The sequence below is a fragment of the Poecilia latipinna genome, unplaced genomic scaffold, assembly GCF_001443285.1.
Source record: "Poecilia latipinna isolate Pla-1442-1.1 unplaced genomic scaffold, P_latipinna-1.0 Scaffold1160, whole genome shotgun sequence".
Taxonomy (NCBI): Eukaryota; Metazoa; Chordata; class Actinopteri; order Cyprinodontiformes; family Poeciliidae; genus Poecilia; species Poecilia latipinna.
The window spans coordinates 312784-332924 of record NW_015113776.1 but is presented as its reverse complement, the minus strand read 5'-3'; the positions used below and the strand labels follow the sequence as shown (position 1 = coordinate 332924).

Sequence of the window (20141 nt, the reverse complement as noted above, 5' to 3'; positions counted from 1 at the left end):
TTACTCACAGCACAGAACTCTGAGTAGTCAGGTTTGTGGGGCATGATGAATGCTATGGCCTGAAGCGGACCCTCACAGTTAACAGGACTGAAGCTTGAGTTGCGACAGCTGGTCATGATCAAGAAGAAATGCGTTGGCACTGCAGTTTCATTCCTGGAGAGAGAGAGAGAGAAAGGTTTGTGGGGTTTTAACAAAAAACTGCTGGAACAAAAAGTGTTTCCTGTGAAGAAGAAGATTTTCTTTAACTCTTCTGATTTCCACCTTTGCGATGACACAAATCTGTCCCCCCCCACTCACTATTTGTCAAAAATAGTCCTGGATTTCCACACCAGGGGCACTACCACAAGATAACTGCCAGGGGATGTGAGGAAACGCTGTCAGTATTTCCTGGTTAAATCATAAATTAAACAGAAAAAAACCTCGCAGGAAACGGGGGAAAGATTAGAAGAACATAATCAGTATTGATGTATTGCGTTCTTCTCCAAAGCTCAGCGCGTGTGGTTTGACACCACACTGTCAACTGGTTTTGATTTACATGTTGCACAATCTTTGTTTAGCAACATTGTAATTGCCCTGGGTATTTTATAAAACATGCACAACCACATCTTTGATTTATGTGAAAATGCTTCCTCGCTCAGAAATGGAGGAATTACATTTAAATAGCTCACAAGTGTTGGCTAAGTGTGAAACCTTTGGTCTGATCTTAACCAATAAATGTGTCGAACGTCTTCTTGCTTGATTTTGAGGTGAGTTGCTTAGCTTTCATTTTCTCCTGAAGTGTTTTCCTCTAAGGAATTTACACGATTGGAAAGAAAATCGGAGCAGAGTCAAAGCAATGCTCAATCCAGTGAAACATTTCAGATTTTTTAAATTTGGGAATGATTTTTTTATTATTACTGTTACTGTTACATGCAACAGAGACATTTTTTCACATTTCAGACATATCTCGTCGCCTGTCATGCTATATACATGGTTTGATGAATGTTCTGCTAAAGTTCATCTCGTTTTTTTGTTGCTGGTCATTTAGTTTAGTTTTAGTTTTTTGCCGACTTCTATCCCACTTTATCAGTCTCTCTTTCTCATTGTTGAAGCAAAAACACTGACCTTAGCTGAGGACAGTGAGGATTTTTGTTCAATTATTTGTTTTGTAATTGCAAAGAGAATGCTTTACAACCATTTTCAGACTGACAGATATCAACTTTGCTGCTCGTCTTTTCTTGACTGTCTTTAAGTTTTCGAAACTTTTTAACTTTCTTCATGTTGTCAGACAGAGATGGTATGAAAATGACTAGTAGTAACAAAACTGATCGAGTCCGAGTCAGGGACCCATTCACGATGAAGATGAAAGAAAGAAACGCACAAAAAAATAAATAAATAAATAAAAAAAGTTGATGAATATCCAAACTAATACACTACTTGATTGAACAGCCCTGTTTTTAAAGTGATAATGACATCTCTTTATGAATATTAAGTTAAATTTGTGCATCTAGTCATTTTTTAACAAATAGAAAATGGGAACAATTTAAAAAAAAAACATCGACTTTTTCAGAAACATTTATTAAACAGAATATCACACAACAACAACAACAACAATCACTAAAGCTGTGGTATAGTTGTAGACAACTTACCCTGTGTTTTTACTGACTGGATCTACATTTCCATCAAAGTCTTTATCAAATATCGGCCCACTGACGACATTGACTCCGTTCAGGTCTTGAGAATATTTCAAAAGTATAGAAGTGTGGAAATGGCTCCAAACCTCTGGAAAACATAAATATGCAGTTTAATACATGTAATCCTGCAATTTGTACAAACAAACAACATTAAAATTTGAGTTATCAGCGTAACTGTGTATCAGGAACAGTGAGCCACTAGGGGGCAGCACCTGTTAGTATTTTATAGGGATTCAGAAACTAAAATTTTCTTTCATTTATTGTTTATTTCCTGGCAAAACTCAGAGGGATTTAATTTATCAGAACTTAGCTAACAACAGCAGTAACCAGATTGTATATATCCAATTTATAAGGTGCATGTTCCAGTTAAAACAAAATGAATTAATGATGTTGATTCATAATATTATGTTACTATAACAAAACTTTGTTTTGCTGCTGGCACTGAGTCAAAAATCCAGATATTTCCTCAGTTTGGGACTTGATGAATAGATTTACAGCTACGTTTTGTTCAAGCTTGCACAAAGCAGGTTTTCTACGTGCCGGTGGTCTGACAGCCATGAACACGAAGTTGCATCACAGATTTCTGTGCTTTGTTCAGCCAGTTTAACTACCTGTCCCTGGAGATCACAATTTTTAGTTTTGAAATGACTGCATTAATAATGTAATAACTCTAATCGCAAATTGGAAACACACACGTTTGACAAATACTTCCATAAATACTCACCTTTAAATGCAGGGAACATTGGGGCCATGTTACTGCTGATAAAAGAGTCAGACACTGAACCAGTGATATTCAGATCTGTAAAAATAATGACAGGTGAAGCAACAGGTATGGGACTTTTGATTTTATAGTCAAGGATTTCGAAACTGAAGCAAAAGATGTCACTTTATGATGACTTGCAAAATCTAAAAATGCTTATAATGTGAAATGCTTCACCTATTTTCCTGCAAAAAATCAGTGTCAAATCTCACTTTGTAACATGATGACAGGAATGAAAACATTTAATTTGTGGTCATCCAGGTGTCTCACTTCTGCTGATGTGCGTTAATTTCCCTGTTTCCCTTCATCTGCTGAAGCTTCGTGGAAGCAAACCTTTCTAGAGCATTGTATTAGTTTTTAAACCCCTTGAACTTTCTGACATTTCTTCCTCCTGCAGCAACAAAATTCTATACATGATATTAATACTTTACATGAAGCAAAGCGGGAGAAATGTGAAACCAAAACAAATCAGATCAATGCAAAAAGCGGCATCCACTGAACTGACGGGATCTCAGAAAAGGCTAACAAGAGACTCTTCTCTTCTACATGCTTGAAAAGTGAATTCATTTCGGCACAGGTTGTGCCACTTTCTGCATGACATGCACAGGCATTTACACACACTCACAGGGCGGGTGCAGCAGGCCATAGGTCAGAGCGGCCTCATCTCTGTAGAGGAGACACAGCTGGTTGGAGGAAGACGGGACTCGAAAGTCGGCTCGAATGCACTCATATGGGCTCAGGGTTGGCACTCTGGACTGAGAGAGGGGATCAGTCAGCGGTGGACAGTGTGGACGGGACAACAGGACATGTCTCTTATGGAAGATCGCTTGGCTGGATTTAGAGATGAACAGATCAACGAGGAAATATCTCTCTTTCGGTTCTCTTTTCAACTTGAAAGTCTTATGAGAACGAAAATGATGTCTAAATCTTTAATTTGAACGTCTTAGTTATTGATAACATTTCATTATGAAACACATTATCGACAGGAAGTAAAAAAAATAAAAAACAGTGCTGTTGACTAATGAAATAAATGGCCCTTCAAGTTAGATTCTCTCAGAAGATGACTAAAATATAACTAATTCTTTTTCAAAGGTAAATATTAAAATATAAAGTGAATTTTATCCCGAAACACAAGTTTGTGTCTTTTGTAACTAACCGTTTAACTTTATTGTTGCCAGGATTCTTTTCTAAAATAAATCTTTGATCTAAAGGAGTTTTATCCTGGTTAATCAATGACTGAAGAAGAAGAAGAAGAAGAAGAAGAAGAAGAAGAAGAAGAAGAAGAAGAAGAAGAAGAAGAAGAAGAAGAAGAAGAAGAAGAAGAAGATGATGAAGAAAAAGAAGAATGAATTTAACTAGCCTGAATGTGGATTGAAGTGAAACCTGTTAACTTCAGGTCATAAACATTAATTTAGACTCCTCCTCCTCCTCGCATCGTCTCAGTCTCAAACCTTTATTCACAGTACGAACCGTAGCAAACGATGATTGATAGGAGTTAGAAGTTCCTGCTGGCTCAGGCTGACAGTTTTAATTTAAACCTGGTGGACTCTTGGAAATCCTATTAAAATAGGAGTAGGGGGCTGATCCAGCCTGCCAAGTTACGCTGATTATTTCTGTGGAGTATTTTATTTCTCCAAGAAATTAAATTAGGCCAAGATTGATTTTGCTCTTGGAATCGTAGTCTTGACTATAGATGTAATCTATTTTATTGTCTTTTTTTTTTTTTAACTAACAATGAATGCAGATAATGTACTGTAGCAGGCTATATTTTGCTCATACTGTATTTGGAAAGCACATCCACTTGCTCAATCATTCAGACAGAGGAATCCAAAATCTCTTGGAAACAAACAGCTGCGCCTGAGGTTGTGAATTACAAGAAAGCTCCACCACAAAGGGAAGAAAGACAAGAGCTGTTTGAGCCAGCACGGATAGAGAGGATGAGCAGCAGCTGTTTACAGAAAGGATTCAGATGCCGTACAAACCTCCTCCAATCCGCTGCCAAACCAAAACCACAGAAGAAATACAGCCGAGGCAGCCCTGACTGATGGGGCTAAGTTTAGAGATGAAAGAGAGCTCACCAGAGGCTGGAGGGTGTACGACACCCACAGCGGCATGAGGCGGTCCCGGCTGTATCCACTCAGGTAGTCGGCGTGGTGCAGCAGACAAAAGCTGTTCCCCGCCTGGATGACGCTGGGGATGCCGAAAGGATGATGAAGGCGGCGCAACTTAGCTTTGGCCTCTAAGGAGGAAATTTAAAGTGTGAGGCAAAAATATTTCCCAGTGCTATTTTAAAAGGGGCAGTATTATGGGTTTTCCAGGAATATAGTTCGGTTTTATAGTGCAATAAAGTAACTATGTTAACTTCAGTTGTTGTAAAAGTACCACATCTATCACATATGACTTAAAGTATATTTCAACCCTAATTTCACGCCTCTGTCTCTTTAAAAGCTCCTGCTCGTTCCGAAACCCCGCCTTCAGGAAGTCATCACAACGTCGCTCCTGTATGAACCCTTTAAAAATGTTTTTACCATCTTTGCCCTGAGAAGCAGATCGTACAATGAGCTCAATTCAGGTGTTTGCTAATTGCTGGTGACTAGTCTGAAGAAACCACGTGGGGGAGTCATGGTGGAGGGGCGAGGAGGAGCTGCGCTCTTGGAGGTGGAGCTAGGTCCGCCCCGGCTTTTTGCAGAGCTGAATGGTTGCCACGGGAGATTAAACGATTTCTCAAACGTGCATGAAAGAATCAAAGCAACACTCCATGTATGTTTTCAATGAGGGAAGAACATTTGATGTAAAGTTAAAAACATAGATTCTTTGAAATAAAATATATATATATATGTATATAATTACCTGAGTTTGTTGATAAAATAATTCTGTTCATTTCTGTCTCCTGCAAAGAAAGCCACAGTTTGTTTCAGATTAAATTAGGCTTGTACATACATTTCAAGACAGCTGACGTATCAGGACCGGTAAAGAGGACAGATTTTTTGATCCGATGTGGCCAAAAAAAAAAAAAGTTTCATACCTTCTCAGTGCTCTGAGAGGAACAGAGGCAGTGCAGGTTGTCTGTGGGAACCAGGTTGGTGCTCTCACAGGGAGTTTCATGGGAGAGCTGCGCTGGGTGAACGGGTTGATAATGGGGACGCTTCAGGAGATGATTCAGGCTGCCATGGGTCCCATTGTTTGGGGATGGACGAATACCAAGAAGGTCTGATGTGGGAAAGGAAAAAAAAACAAACAAGAAAAACATTATTCAGGATTTATAACTCGTACAAATTGAGGTAAAGAATGTTTATCTGAGAGAAAAATAACCTGCAAAAGCATTTCTGCTCTTGTTTCTAATTTAATTCAGACACATTTTAGGGTTTCGAAGTATGCACAACCAGTTCAAAGTCATGCCACAACTCTAGAGTTGCACCAGCCCACATAAAACCTTTGTTTTGATTTTTTTGGAATTTATTTTTAAGCCGTTCGAAGGAGGACTTGGCTCTCATTTTTGCCCAATCTCGTCCTTATTGTTGAATCATGACCGTAAGGTAACAAAAGCCTGCAGCGCTTTAGCTGTTGCATTGTTCTTTTAAGTTCATGCTGTGCTTGAGCTTTCTGATTTCTTTTGAAGGCTAGCCCCTCTTGGGAAGGTTTATTACCGTTTCATGTTTTCATGGTTGCCTCACTTAGATTCAGTGGGAGTTTCAGGACATTAGAAACCGCTTTGAACCCCCTTCCAGACTGAATGTTGATGAATTAGTTTCTCATCTATTGTTGAATTTATTGCGTGTTGCATGTTGAGATCTGTTGTCCACCTCGTCTAACCAGACAGATTCTGAAAAAGTGATGTCATTTGTGATTAATAACAGTTCACTATTAATAAATTGGGATTACAGACTCTGGTCAAGTCTTATTCACCATTTGAAAACTGCATTTTGCATGTAGTCAGGTTATCTTTGTCTGAGTTTGATGATCTAAAACATGCAAGTGGAAGTAAAAAAAAAGATAAAACTGGTATAATCTGTAAAGAAGGCAAACATTTTCTGGTTTGATCTGCCACATAAAAATCAAATACAATTTCTCAACATTTGTTCTAAACATTTGGAACTAGCTGGGTTGACACTGGTTGCTTCTCACATTTTTCTATTTTGCTCTTCAAATAATCTTATTAAATAACCACAATATTTCTACAATATCCACTTCTTCTGACATGGATATGTTAAAATCGAGGTTTGGTTTGTGGGATCTATTGACATATTTAGGAAGCAGAGCAGCTACTGAAAGCTGAAGAAATGCACCTGTTTCCTGTACTGACAGTTACGGGGATGCTGTCGCAACTGAGGCGAACAGCAGCGTTCCCAAACGCGGGAGGAAAATAAGAACAAACCAAACAACAATGTGAGCAGATAGTCAACATCTATATGTTGCAAACAGACTACCTCTGTTTTTGAGATTAAAGCTTCTGAAAAAAAAAAAGTAGCAAAACTGATTAAAAGCTGAACAGGAGAGAGACGTTCTTTTTTAAGGCCTGTCAGGTTAAAATTTGACAGAGCAGCGTTCTGTTTAGGATATTAGTCACTAACTGTAAACGTCCATTCAGCAGGCGTGACTGAACATTAACTCTGTCAAAAGACATGCTCAAAGTGAATAAGGTTATTTGTTAACAGCCAAGAACATGTTTAGCAAAGTCCTGAAATTGCAAATAGTTTCTATTAAAGGGGCGCTATTATGTATTTTCCAGGCACATAGTGCCACTTTATAGCGCAATTACGATACATTCAGTTTGTATAAACTTTGTAATGTATCGTCTTGAAACTGATCTCTGACTCTTTCTGACACTCCACATTCAGCATGTCATCAGAACAGTGCTTTTCAGGGTTTCCCCCAGTGTATTACAAGCCTGGCGAGCCACCAGGCTTTACTTGTGCCCCCTCCAGGCTTAACATTGCTTATTTATTTACGTTTTTTTTCTTTTTTTTTAAATGTTTGCATTTTTAAAGATTTTGTAGTTGGCGTTAGGGTATTAATCTTCCAATATTCCACTACTACATAATTATCAAGTGATATTTTCAAATTTCCTGTCAACTTTATATATTTTTTAACTCAAAAACACGGCGGGCCGCTGGATGAAAGACTGCCAGGCGCCCTAACCACCAGGCTTATCAAGTTTTCTGAGAACCTTGCTTCTCATTATGTTGTTTACAATTGTACGATAAATTCAGCAGATATGCAGTTCCACCAGTTGTTTGCTAATTGCTGCTATTGTTAGTAGCTGTTAGTAACATTGGCATAGTTTTGGTGTGATTGTTCTAAACAAACTGCTGAAGTTTGTGTAAAATTTGCATGACTATTATTTGTTTTATAATTTTGTTTGCGCTAAATTAGCTTTTGTTAGCTTCGTCTGTTTCCGCTGGTAATGTTCTTGACCAGAACTGTCTTGCAAAAGAGATTTTTATTTTCAGAATAAAATCTGATATTCTCCAATGGAGTTTGACTTGAGTCTGTCACATCAACTTTCATTACTAAAACGCGAGCTTCATTTTTTCTATTTTATCACAACAGTTCACCAAAACGTCAAGAAACTGAAATGATTTACAGCAAGAAGAGAAAAAACAATAACTCAAACAGCCACTTACCACACATGAGGTTATATAATTCAATGTTTTCAAATGTTGGCCCGACGTATTTAGTTTTAAATCCAGGACCGTATCCAATGAAGATTGCCTAGAAGAAAAAAAAGAAACATAAAGCATCTTCATTCGTTTCTTTTCACACATATGATGAAGTAAACTAAGCTAAGCTTTTAAGCAACAACGCCTACCAGTTTGTGTACTGGAAAACGTTATTCAGTCCCTCTGTTAACATCAAGACGTCAAACATCTGATTCACTTATTTAGTTCATTGGTAAATATTTAAAGAGAAGTCAAGCTCTGAATTGACCTAAACCCAAACAGTTTTCTATACTGAATTTCCACTTGGTGGGACAATAAAGGCTGTTTTTATTCTATTCTACACGAAAGGAGAGGAAGAAATAATTTTGGTTCTTACTAAATAAGTAACCAACTAAGTGCTCTAAGTCAAATTACAGCATGTGACAAATTAATCTAGACAATTAAAATAAACTGTGATGACTAAGATTAATTACAGTGGTATTAAGTTGAAATCTTTCTGCATTTAGGTTGAGAGAAACTTCTCAAACTATTGCGCAATTATTGCAATTTGCTTAATTCTTGGATAATCTCAGTTCTTCGCACTACTTAAGGGCTCTGTAGAGGTTTGCCCAAATATGTCCTCTCCTGTCTGTTGGTTTGTGGGTTTCTGCAAAAGAACCAGAGGTGGTTCAAGATCTCATTTTATTGTTTTCAAACAGTAACACAAAAATGAAAGAATGTTGAACTACTAAATATAACAATTACTTGTTTTTAAAGTCCCTCTACTTCTTCACAGAAGCTTTTTATTCCTTCAAGTCTCAAATACCCAGAGAGGTTAATATTCTGATTATAGAAAACCTTTTGTTTCCTCATATATCAACAGCTAAATATAAGAAGTTCCTGTTTTCTTAAGAATAAAAACGTCATGATGCAAAATGTCTTGACCCTGGCAAGCACACACATCCTTCCTTCCTCTGACCTGCATGTTGGTGAAGAGATTGTCTGAGCCATGGAAACCACCGGTGCAATACTTGACATCGTCTTTTTTACTGAGGAGAAAGCATTTGAACAGGAAAAGCAAAATTAGAGGAAATAGTAAAGTATATTAAACATCTTCCACTGCACAGTTTCTTGACTCTGTCAAGTCAGTAGCTTTATTTGTCCAGCTTGAAGCAATTTGCCACAATTACAGGGTTGGTGCAAATCAAAGGATTTGTGCTATTTCTTCCCAACATGCTTCATTCATCACACATGGTTCCTGTCATTAGTTACTGTAAAAGATTTATGACTGCAGTTTATCCATCATATGACGTGTCACATTTAGAAAAAAATTACAGGCTTTTCATTACAAAAACAAAAAAAGTGCTCTGATGTAAACCTTTTGGAATATTATATAAGAAGAAAAAACTTTCTAAGCACAAGTTATAAGAAGTAATAGATAAAAGTTATCTGTTTTGTATCAGAAAAATGTACTTTCTGAACACAAAGTAAGCGTTGGCTATTTGAACTACCAGTTCAAGCATCACAATAACAAATTTTGCTGGACGATAAAGTGTAATAGAAGTTATTGCGATAAACGATAATGTTGTTTTCAGACCATTTCTAAGTAAAATAACGGTAAAGGCAAAACAATAATACAAGAACACATTCTCAAAGATCAATAAACTTTAAATTCTAATGAACAGTTAACACTGGAACTCGAAGACATATTAAATATCCAAAATAAATAAACAAAACAACAAATAAAATTATTTTTGAAACTTTGTAAACAAAATTTTCCTTAAAAAAGCGCTAGTTGAGACGAAAGCACTAAACTGAAGACTTTTATCATCCAGTTTTAGTAGAAAGAGAGAAAAAAGAGAAACGATAAATCATGCTGATGGAAATGATTGAGTTTGTTTTAATTCATCATCTGATTTATTGATTATTGTGACAGATGTGGGGACTGTAAATCCTTTTGACCTCATACCATCCAAAAAACGTATGTCATAAACTAATGTTAGAGAGATAACATAAACTACTACTTTATTTACCAGTTTCTATGTTTTCATCTTTCATTTATGAAGATGAAAATAACACAAAATATATATAACTGCAATAATCAAGATGTCAGTAGCATAAAGGGTTGTTGCTCAAAAGTTATTAGATCATTTTCTATAAAATGAAAATCATTATTTTGTGAGCGAGGAATGGCTTTTATTTTTTTCCTCTATCTTTCTGCTCCAGCGACATTTTCCTGGTTTTGCCGTGTTTTGTCACATATTTACAGAAATACTTATAATCGCAAATCGTGGTATTTATCATTTCTAAATCGTCCCAAAATCAAAATCCCCTCATAGCATAAAAAAATAAAAAATACCCAAACTAGACAAACTTTGTTGCTTAACTAAACCATATTATTAGACTGGAGCAGATATTAGCAACTAATGTCGTCCAGTTTATGCAAACTGCTGTGCGAAAGGAGATGATGATCTGATTACTTACAGCGCTGCCTGCCAGCCCTCCTTCATGTACAGGTGACCCCTCTCTATGCGCTTGTTGTATGCAAAGTGCATCCTTTTGGGGAGGTTTTCTTTGAGGTACGGCTTCATTGGCTGGTCAGGGGCCCTGCACTTCAGAATGCACACAGACGGAGAGGATCAACACACAGCAGAGAGACGACGGGACTGTTTGTCATGAAGCCACACAAGCACATGATTTTTCATTCTTCCTATCAACACAAAAAGTCACGCTTGGAATACTTGGCATACCGACAGGTTCTTTATCAGGCCCTCATAGTCGACTGCGGAAATGAACAGTAAGGGAAAGTCAGGCTCTCTGATTTCAAGCAGACTAAGACCAAAAGATTGTTAAATCTGAGCGGACAGGAACTCACAGGAGAAGTAGTCCTGTGGGAGGCGCTTCGGTCGGATGCGAGCTGCTGGGCCCTGGATGACCGTGAAGTTGGATGTGTCTTGCTGGTATGTCGACACATAAGCTGCCCTTTGACAGGAAGCCTCCTCCATTCCTATTGAAGTAACGACTTTGTATAAATGTCGGCCACCAAAATACTTTTCAGAGAGATAAATAATAATAGATTACAAGTGTATTATTGTTCCTTTAACTACTGGTATTGCAATGGTGCGATTACAAGGTCTCCAATCTGCAGCTGTAAAGTCTTAATAACTTTGGCAAAAACGTAATAAAGAACCTGCATATAATTGCAGGTTTTAGCTGCAATTATATATATATATATATATATATATATATATATATATATATATATATATATATATATATATATATATATATATGGATATATATCCATATATCCATATATATATGGATATATATTTTTCAAAATATATCCATAAAATAATTAACATGTTTATCATTAGGTTGGTAACTAAGTATGTTTTTAGAAGCAAAATCAGCTTTATGGGCCAAGATTGTGTTCACAAGAAATATTATTCTGATATTAGGTATACATATATAAACTTTCACGAATACAAAAGTTTTTTTATATGTATAGAATTTTCCACAAATATCAACATTCCATAGGAAAAAAATCTGTTAATTGTATTGCAAAAATGTTACATCCTTCTTTATTTTAAAACGTGAAAATAGAAATTAAGGATGTTTTCTTATACAAACACAAAAAAGTACATTTGTACATTTGTTACAGGATGTTTTGTCAAATTGATAAAGAAACAAACTGACCTTAGTGGACGGATGAAAATAACACAGCAACATTGTTGTGTTTTACTTTTTACAGTTTCAAATTCTGCCTGTCATGGGATGTGACGAAACACTCATGTTCACAATTACTGAAAGTAACCTCAGTTTAAAAACTGTTTAAAATTTTAACTAAATCATTTTGTCTGTATACAGAGTAAAACTTTTACACAGTGTACATTACCTCTGCTCATGATGTAAATAATTAATGAGCACTCGTGGCAGGAAGTTGAGAAAAAGTCTGTCATCATATTTATCTAAGAGACAATGTATGTCAGCAGGTTAAAACTTTTCAAAAACAAAAACTCAGAAATCGGCCACAAATTTCTAGATATTTAAAGCAGATATTTAAAACAATTTATAAAAATCTATAAATTATTATTTATAATTATACTCATATTTAACTACAGCAAATTAGATGCTGACTTGATTTAAAGATCTTTACAGATCCTCACATAAACAATCACTTTAAGGCTTTCAGAAGTGATGTGGAAGCTCATAGTATCAGCTCAACATCTGTCAACAGTATTTTGGGTGGGACATGAGAACCCTGCTGCGTGCATCTTGTTTTCTGTGTTTCATGACAAACTGCAAACTAATAACTACTACCATGCACTCAAGTTGGTGTCTTTTCTTGGAAGAAAACTCTTTGATGGGAATCGCTGGGCATCGCCCTGGCCACGCGCTCATAGAAACATTGATCTGTGCTGTGTAATTACAGGGCTAGACATATGGTCTCCAGATACTCATAGAAATGCTTCCCTCAAAAATATCCTCCTTGTGTGATTGGGATAACTGATTTTTCATCCTGTAGTCGGTGGAATCTCTTCTCAGTCATGCAACTCATGTATTTTCTGTCTTTATTGGACTCATGGGTCTGTATGTTTTATTCTAATTATATTTCTCTAAGTTCTGTCTTTTGAACAGAACAACAACCTCACCGTGGTCAGATACGATCATTAAGTTGACACACTGGTGAAGATCTCTTGTAAAAAGTCCATCCATGAGATCGCCCAGAATCGAGTCAACCTTCTCCAAAGCAGCGATCACCTGAAGGAACAACAGAAGGCTGTAAGCGCTTTGGTTCAATACAATGGCAACTAGAACAAGCCTAAGGCAGTAACTGTTTTAACTCACCTGTGAACTTTTTGGGCCGTAAGCATGTCCTGTGCTGTCCGGTTCTTCCAGGTACAAGGTGTAAAAGTCAGGTCTAAAAGCAGAAACACAATATTGAAACAGGATTTGTGCTTTTCCATGAGAGTTTTAGTGGTTAACATAGAATAAGCAGCACCTTTCCTTCTCAGGTAAACTCAGCCACTCGAACACCGTTTCCAGTCTGTTCTCAAACTTAATGTTCCTGCACACAAAAAGTTTGTAAAGGCGCCATTACAAAAACATCTTATACACTGGAAGTTAACATAAGGACATATTTAATACCATAAGGTTCAGCCTTACTTATCATACATCCTGTAGAGAGTTGGGAATGATCCATTAATAGCAACATCAGAACCTGGCCAGAAGAAAGTGCCTGCTTTTAGTTTCTGACGCATTGCGGTGAGCCACACCTGAATAAGAAAAACAAAGGAAAAAGAAAATAGTGCAGTGTTTTTGATGATGGCAGAGAAAATGGACACAAACAAGAGACATGGGATCTTTTTTTGAGTCATTTAGAAGAAGTTTTATCTCTCCATTCTTTGAAAAATCAGTTCCAATCTGTGGGTAGGACGGCTCTACTGACACATTAATGCTCTAAACATATTTTGACACACACGATTTGTAGTACTGGTTTGGTAGTCTTTACTGAAAGACACAGCTACGCAGGGCGATCATTATTCTCCTTTTGCAAAGTCATGCAGCTGCTGCACAAAAGACAGTGAAGTGAAGCAGCTCGTCACACAAAAGAGGATTGAGATCAAGTTTAAGTAAGAGCCACAAAGTGCTTAAGTAAGCACAACTATCACAAGCCAACACTTACAACGAGCTGAATCTAAAATTTCAACAGGAACGTTGCAATGGGGAGGGCAAATTACAGCATGATGAATACTCAGACTTACGCAAGGCGGGATATTCTTTTTTTATGAATCACAGCAGATTTTGAATAAGACCAGGGTTGGTAAACCATGAGCAACTCGGAGACATTCAGATATTACAGTAAAATTCAGTATTGCTCAAATCTGCTTTGTGATCTTGTATCTTGATAAGGCCACACTTTAATTCCTGAAAGAACTACAGGATTGAAATTCTACCTTTGTACACAGACACTCACCGGTTCGCCCTGGTACCAGTTTGAGTTGAATTTCTCATCTGTTTTCAAGGTGAAAAAGGCGTTTCGGGTCACATCATACATCTTGTTGTCTACGATCCCATGAGACTCGGGATAAAGACCCTGCAGGAGACGGAGATCAAATAAAAACACAGGCACACTGAGCTGTTTTGATACAGTAGCTGCAGGGTTTAACTCCTGTTTTTCTGAAAATAAAAAGCTCCAGACATGATTAAGGCCTTTGCGATTCTATAAAGCTCCTTAAAATGTGTTTTTAATCCCCCTAAAATGCATTTCATGCTCATATTTGTGCCTCCTGTATTCTGCATTGTATTTTCTGGGCGTCACATCTTGGCAGACTGTATTACTGGAAATACTAAAGAGTTTACTTTAATGGTGGGGTCTGTTTTTGAAAAACAGAGGTGGAATCCATCTTAAAAAGCTATTTTTTTCCATGCACATGTAAGCTATTAGGCCTCAATAGAGCAATGACTTTCTAACGCTGCGGGAAGAGAAAACCTTGAAGCACACATGAAGAAAGAAACTAACAGCAGTGGTGAAAAACATTTAAAACATTTAAAGTTATGTCCTTTAGATCCAAAACTACAGCAAGTCCAACTCATCAAATACTAGCTTTAAACTTTAAAATATGTAACTTATTGGGTTTAAACTGCATTTATTTGAGATTCTGGTAAAAACGCAGTTGTGAGCCATCTCTTTTAGACTTTGGACACATAAAATGACAGATTTCTAAAGATTAAACCAGATGTTCTTTCCTTTCTGAACCCATTATTCATTGTTAGGAACACTTGTTGTGTCTCAGATTAAAACATGTCGTCAATAGAAACGTGAAAGCATGCACTCATTGACGAGGCAGGTTGAATAAAAATTATATCATGATAAATCATTTCAGAAGTTATCCCACTTTAGGAAAAGTGCTACATATAAAAAAAGGCTGCAGTAAGCTGGTACAATTAGTCTGCATGTTTTGATTTAATTACAGCATTCAGTCTTCTTTGGTAGGAGTTTATGAGCAACCCTCCAACAACTTGTTTTAGCAAAGCTGTAGCACATATTCTGCTATCAAAATGCTATTTTTGTAATCTCCTGAATGATACCTTTGAAAAAAGAGACAATTTTGATTCTTAGTTCCCTCTTTGTAACTTCAGGCTTCAGCTAAATGATACAAAAGGAAACTTTTGTTTCACATTAATCAGATTAAATGTAATTGTTGTCCTGGACATGTTGCTTTCAAGATCTAAAAAAACTTTTTAAATGTAATAATATTTTAACAAAGTGTTACATTATTTGAATGAATACATAAAGTAATGATGAGTAAATTAAACTCATGACAAACTGAAACATTTACAGCACATGTGTCAAACTCGAGGCCTGAGGGCCGAATCTGGCCCGCTATAACTTTTTATGTGGCCATCTAGAAATTACATCAATAAATCCCTCCAGTTTTTCACAAATCTGCAAAATTCATACAAAATTCTCACAAAGTCAACAGATCTCCACATTTTTTTTCCTGATTTTCCTGCAAAATTTTCTCAAAATTGGCCAAAAACATTGAGTTTAAGTTATAATCGTTGACCAATATGGCAAATACTTACACTTAACATCATACATTAGCACAAATATCATAAAAAGTCCTAACAAATATTTTTTAATTAGCACCACAAAATCTGGGATTTTGATTGCAAAAAAAAAAAAATCACAAAATCCTGAGCGATATGAAAAGATATCCAATGTTATTTAATTTTAAGAAATGCCTATTGAATGCCGAAACAAACAACTATTTATTGATATTTTAACAATTTAATGGGTTTTATCAATACATTCTGGCACATCCGGCCCTTTAAGAACATTCAGATTTTTTTATATAGCCCAAAATGAAAATGAGTCTGACGCCGCTGGCTTACAGTAACGATGGTGTAGTGGTTGGGGAAAGTCTTTGTGGGATAAACAGGCCTCATGTAAGATGTTGTTGTTCCATCCTTTCCTGCAGAACAAAAACTGCTTGTAACACCAACAGGAAAATCTTGGCGAGTTGAGGCGGCGACCGCTTTTTTGACTTACGCAGCTTGTTGATGACGGGCAGCCGACTATGGTGATCTTTCAGGTACTCTGCTCGGAAACCGTCCAAGGACACGAGGAGAAGAGGAGGCCTGGAAAAACTGGGCAAAGGAAAAACCTCACTTATTTAATTTGCTTGTCTTGCGTCCATGTATATTTAGCAGGAAATGGTATGAGGAAATAGGTGTGGAAATCTCACAGGACCGCCTGTTTATTATAAGCAGCTATTTCTCGATGCTAAGCTGCAAGATAAGTGATAAAAAAAACAACGGTGTGAAAATAGGAGCTGAACCTGACCCATAGTTGGAAACATGTTTTGACAACCTGCACATTCAGCTTGCATTCCTCTTTTGCAACCTGAGTACAGAAAACACTGTTTGAAAGCCTTAGGCTGTGAACAAATTAATAAATTCATTCATTCATGAAGAAACATCTCTGCATGTACACAATATGACTATTTCCTTAGAGTACAAATACTCAATTTCAATATATGGAAGTGTGGTTTGCATACTCAGGGTCAAGTAAAAAAATAAAACACAGACCACATTTATGCAATTTCTATTTTAAAACAAAAGTTCAGGTCATTTTGAGCAACATGTTTAATTTTCCACTGCAGGATGCGTCTGTCTAGCTTACTCTATGTTTGTGTGTGGTTTTATCTCCTCACAAGCACATGCCTGATTAGTCAAAGTCATTAACCCAGTTTCCATAGCGACAACTACTATTTCCCAATATAATGACACCATTGGGGGGGGAAAAAAAAAGAACTGACATTTTGGGTTGGCTACACTTCTGTTAAAAAACATAAAGGAACAAATTAAACTGCCTAAATGTAGGAAAATGTCACCATTTAAAATTTTATCACCATTTTATTGCCATCTTCCAACAAAGAGCTTTTTACAACAGCAATTGACACAACTGAAAAACTTTGTTTTTAGCAACATGTCACACTGAAAAAACAAATCAGATGATCCAACGAGTTAATTTCTCACAACTAATCAAATTCAGTTGATCAAAGTAGATGTATTAAGTTTAAGTTATCATGTTAGTTTGACAAATTTGATTCCAAGAATCATCTCAATATTTTCTTTTAAAGTTGGAGCTCCATTCTCTTTTTTCAGTGCATAAAGAAACACATCCCTCAAAAACGGGTCATCTGCCGTTTCATTACCCAGGTGGACACTTAGCCTCCCCGATCTCCTGTGTGAATTTTTTCCAGAGACTTCCTCCTGTTGAGAAAGAAAAACGGCATCAGTAAAAATGTTATGTTTATTGTGATTTATATTTTTCACTGTCAATCTCAAAGCCAGACCACAAACACTTATAAATTATGGGATTTAAATTCACTAAAAAAATCATAATGAGACCGTCAAGTTATTTTTTTTTATTTTTTTGAAATACAACTTTCAATTTAAGCACATTTTTCAACATCCAAATAATCGAACGTTAAGAATGAACAATGCTGCAGGATCAGCAATCCTATTCTTTTCAGCACAATTTTCCCTTGATCATTAAAGTCATACTCTTGTAAATGGTAACACGTTAGACATATTAGTTATTAATAAAATTGTCGATGCCCCTTTTTCCAAGTAGGTGAAATAAGAGAATATAGAGTCTTACACAGAACTGGTCCTAATAAAAGTGAGGTCTTGCATCATTGAGATATTCAAATTAGTATTTGTCTAAACTTTTCCAGACAACGGTTTGCCATGAAAAACCTTACAAGAGTCTGATTCCCTGGACAGAAAAAAGCCCCCAGAATACTGAAACCTTTATAGGTGACAGTTTTTCTAATATTGGTTTAAAAGTAATAGTTGAGTTATGTGACTTCCCCATTCACACCAAAAAGATATCTGGACTTAGAGGTGCACACAGAGGACACTGTGTTCTTCCAGTAAAACTAGGGAAGTATTTCCAGTCAATCGTGTTTCTTTTAATCTGAGAAAATGTCGAGCAGAAACAGACTTAACAAGCAGAGAACGGAAAAGAATCAGCGTTGGATGCCAGATTCTCCACTGGACAAATATGCTTACAGATAATAAAAAACATCTGAATTTTCTTCAAGAACCAATTCCAGTAAATGGATGTTTTATCTCTAACTCCTAAAATAATGTAACTATTGAACCCATGACGTTTATAGATCCTTTCAAATATTATTTATCCTTCACTGATCCACAAAAGACATCTTGTTTTCATTTAATAATTTACATAACTCAAACAAACGTTTTAAGCCAGTTTACAGGAAGAAGATGCCATTGAAATAGTTGAACTGGTGGACACGCTATGTTCCAGTTTACACAAACACTCACAATTTACTCTGAAACCTTTATTAATTTATAGCTTGTCAAAAATGGCTGACATCCAGGAAGCTGAACAATACAGCTTAGGTCACAAGTTTGGACAAACCTACCTCACAATAAAAGGATTAGGGTGTGTACGCTTTTGTCTGGCTCTCTCGGTTAAACAACTTTTTAGAAGGAATATCCCGCAGAATCATTGCTGTTTATGGTGTTCCCTTATGGATTAGATTAACTTTGATGTCAACAAATGGCTACGGTCAATTAAATCCCACTTTGAGTTTACTGGCTGTTTTAGTGACAGCCAAAAGAATGACGTCACAGACATAAAACCCAAACTCTGCTGGCGAAACACCAGAAGGGGAAACCACTTTTCAAAAGTATCTGCAGGATAGTCATGTGAAGCAATTTGTCAACATCATGCAGTGACTACTTTTCCACTCAGGGATTAAAATAACTTTTTATTAAAACTTAGCGTGATTCAGAAAAACAAAAAAAAAATAATGATTCTTTTGAGGTCTAAATGCTGGAGTTTGATCAAATGCTCTTGTTAAACACTAAGTGTTAAAAATACATTTTATTTGGGTTAGATCTTTGTGATGTCATTCCTCAGTATTGTAAGCATTACTCAGTAGTGGCTCTAAACTGCTCTCACTTCCTCTGTCTGATGTTCACATCTGCTTTCAGCTTGCAGATGTTAACATTTCTTTGTTCCCATTGCTCCCTGTTTGTACAATTAACTCATGGTTTCCTTTTATCCCTGCAAGATTCGAGTCGTTGTCGTCGTCTTTGCATCAAAAGTTGAGAGTTTCCTATCCTGCAGCTACTTTAGTTTTGGTCACTTTGTAATTCTAATGAAATGTATCAATTTTCTACTGTTTCTCACATTGAATCAGCCCCAACAGTTCTGACCTGCATTTCTCAACTTTTATAGTTTTGCTGAGTTTGAGAGCCTGAGATTCTTTCTTGTAGCAGATAATCAGGAGCCTCTGTGAATACAGTCGCCAGATTCTAACAGGTATATTTTCAGTACTTTAAATGATTTCCCATCACTCCAACAAACCGTGCCAAACTATTTTTATTTTATGATGATGGACTGAACAGTGACCTGTGAGGTTTCACAATGTAAGTTTCCAAAGAAGGTTTAAGCTTCTCTGGAAACTTACATCTCACAGGTCACTTACCTATTACTTAGTTTTCAGGATTCTGTTTGTTCACTCATATATCCTGACGAACCTCTGAGTCATTCACAGAACATCTGTTATACTGAGATTAAAGAACATGCGGAGGGACTCTGTTGACTTCTAAGGTATATTGTTGTAATGCGTTTTTATTAAGAAAGCAAAATATACAGCATGATTTTTGTTTTTTGCATATCATTTAAAAAACTATTCTCTTGCACTTCAAAAACATGTAAAATTGTGTTGGTTTGTGTAAATAAAAAGATAAGGGTCTGTAATTATACTGTGAAAAATATGCAAAAGCTTTAAAGGTATAGATATCTTTGCAAGGCACTGTACAGCCAAAATCAATAAACTGGAATATACATCCTAATGAGTCTTGCTTGTCAGATTAAAGGTAGCTTTAAAAAAAGAAAAGAAAAACACCACATCAAGCTCACATTTCTGTTTTAAAAATTATTTTTTCTATTAAATGTTGTGTTTTTGTTATCAGTTAGCAAAAAAAATAATTACGATTAAGAGAAAAAAGTTGTCT

The 20141-nt window shown here is 36.3% G+C and overlaps 1 protein-coding gene across 1 annotated transcript in view; it reads right to left on the bottom strand.

Annotated features, from left to right (window-relative positions):
- Positions 1-8: 8 nt before the first annotated feature.
- The window catches only part of LOC106960148 (ectonucleotide pyrophosphatase/phosphodiesterase family member 1-like), a gene marked incomplete at its 3' end in the record, with an annotated part of 30738 nt that continues 10605 nt past the window's right edge, over positions 9-20141 (bottom strand). Inside the window, exons 4-23 of the mRNA XM_015053105.1 lie at positions 17300-17357; positions 16132-16229; positions 15975-16054; positions 14053-14172; positions 13242-13351; positions 13078-13143; positions 12924-12996; positions 12728-12836; positions 10948-11079; positions 10823-10854; positions 10557-10684; positions 9052-9121; positions 8058-8145; positions 5459-5643; positions 5284-5323; positions 4512-4672; positions 3059-3188; positions 2398-2472; positions 1629-1761; positions 9-153 (exon numbers count right to left, since the gene is read on the bottom strand). Coding sequence (XP_014908591.1) covers positions 9-153; positions 1629-1761; positions 2398-2472; positions 3059-3188; positions 4512-4672; positions 5284-5323; positions 5459-5643; positions 8058-8145; positions 9052-9121; positions 10557-10684; positions 10823-10854; positions 10948-11079; positions 12728-12836; positions 12924-12996; positions 13078-13143; positions 13242-13351; positions 14053-14172; positions 15975-16054; positions 16132-16229; positions 17300-17357 — 2033 coding nt within the window. The remainder of the gene's footprint in view (positions 154-1628; positions 1762-2397; positions 2473-3058; positions 3189-4511; positions 4673-5283; positions 5324-5458; positions 5644-8057; positions 8146-9051; positions 9122-10556; positions 10685-10822; positions 10855-10947; positions 11080-12727; positions 12837-12923; positions 12997-13077; positions 13144-13241; positions 13352-14052; positions 14173-15974; positions 16055-16131; positions 16230-17299; positions 17358-20141) is intronic.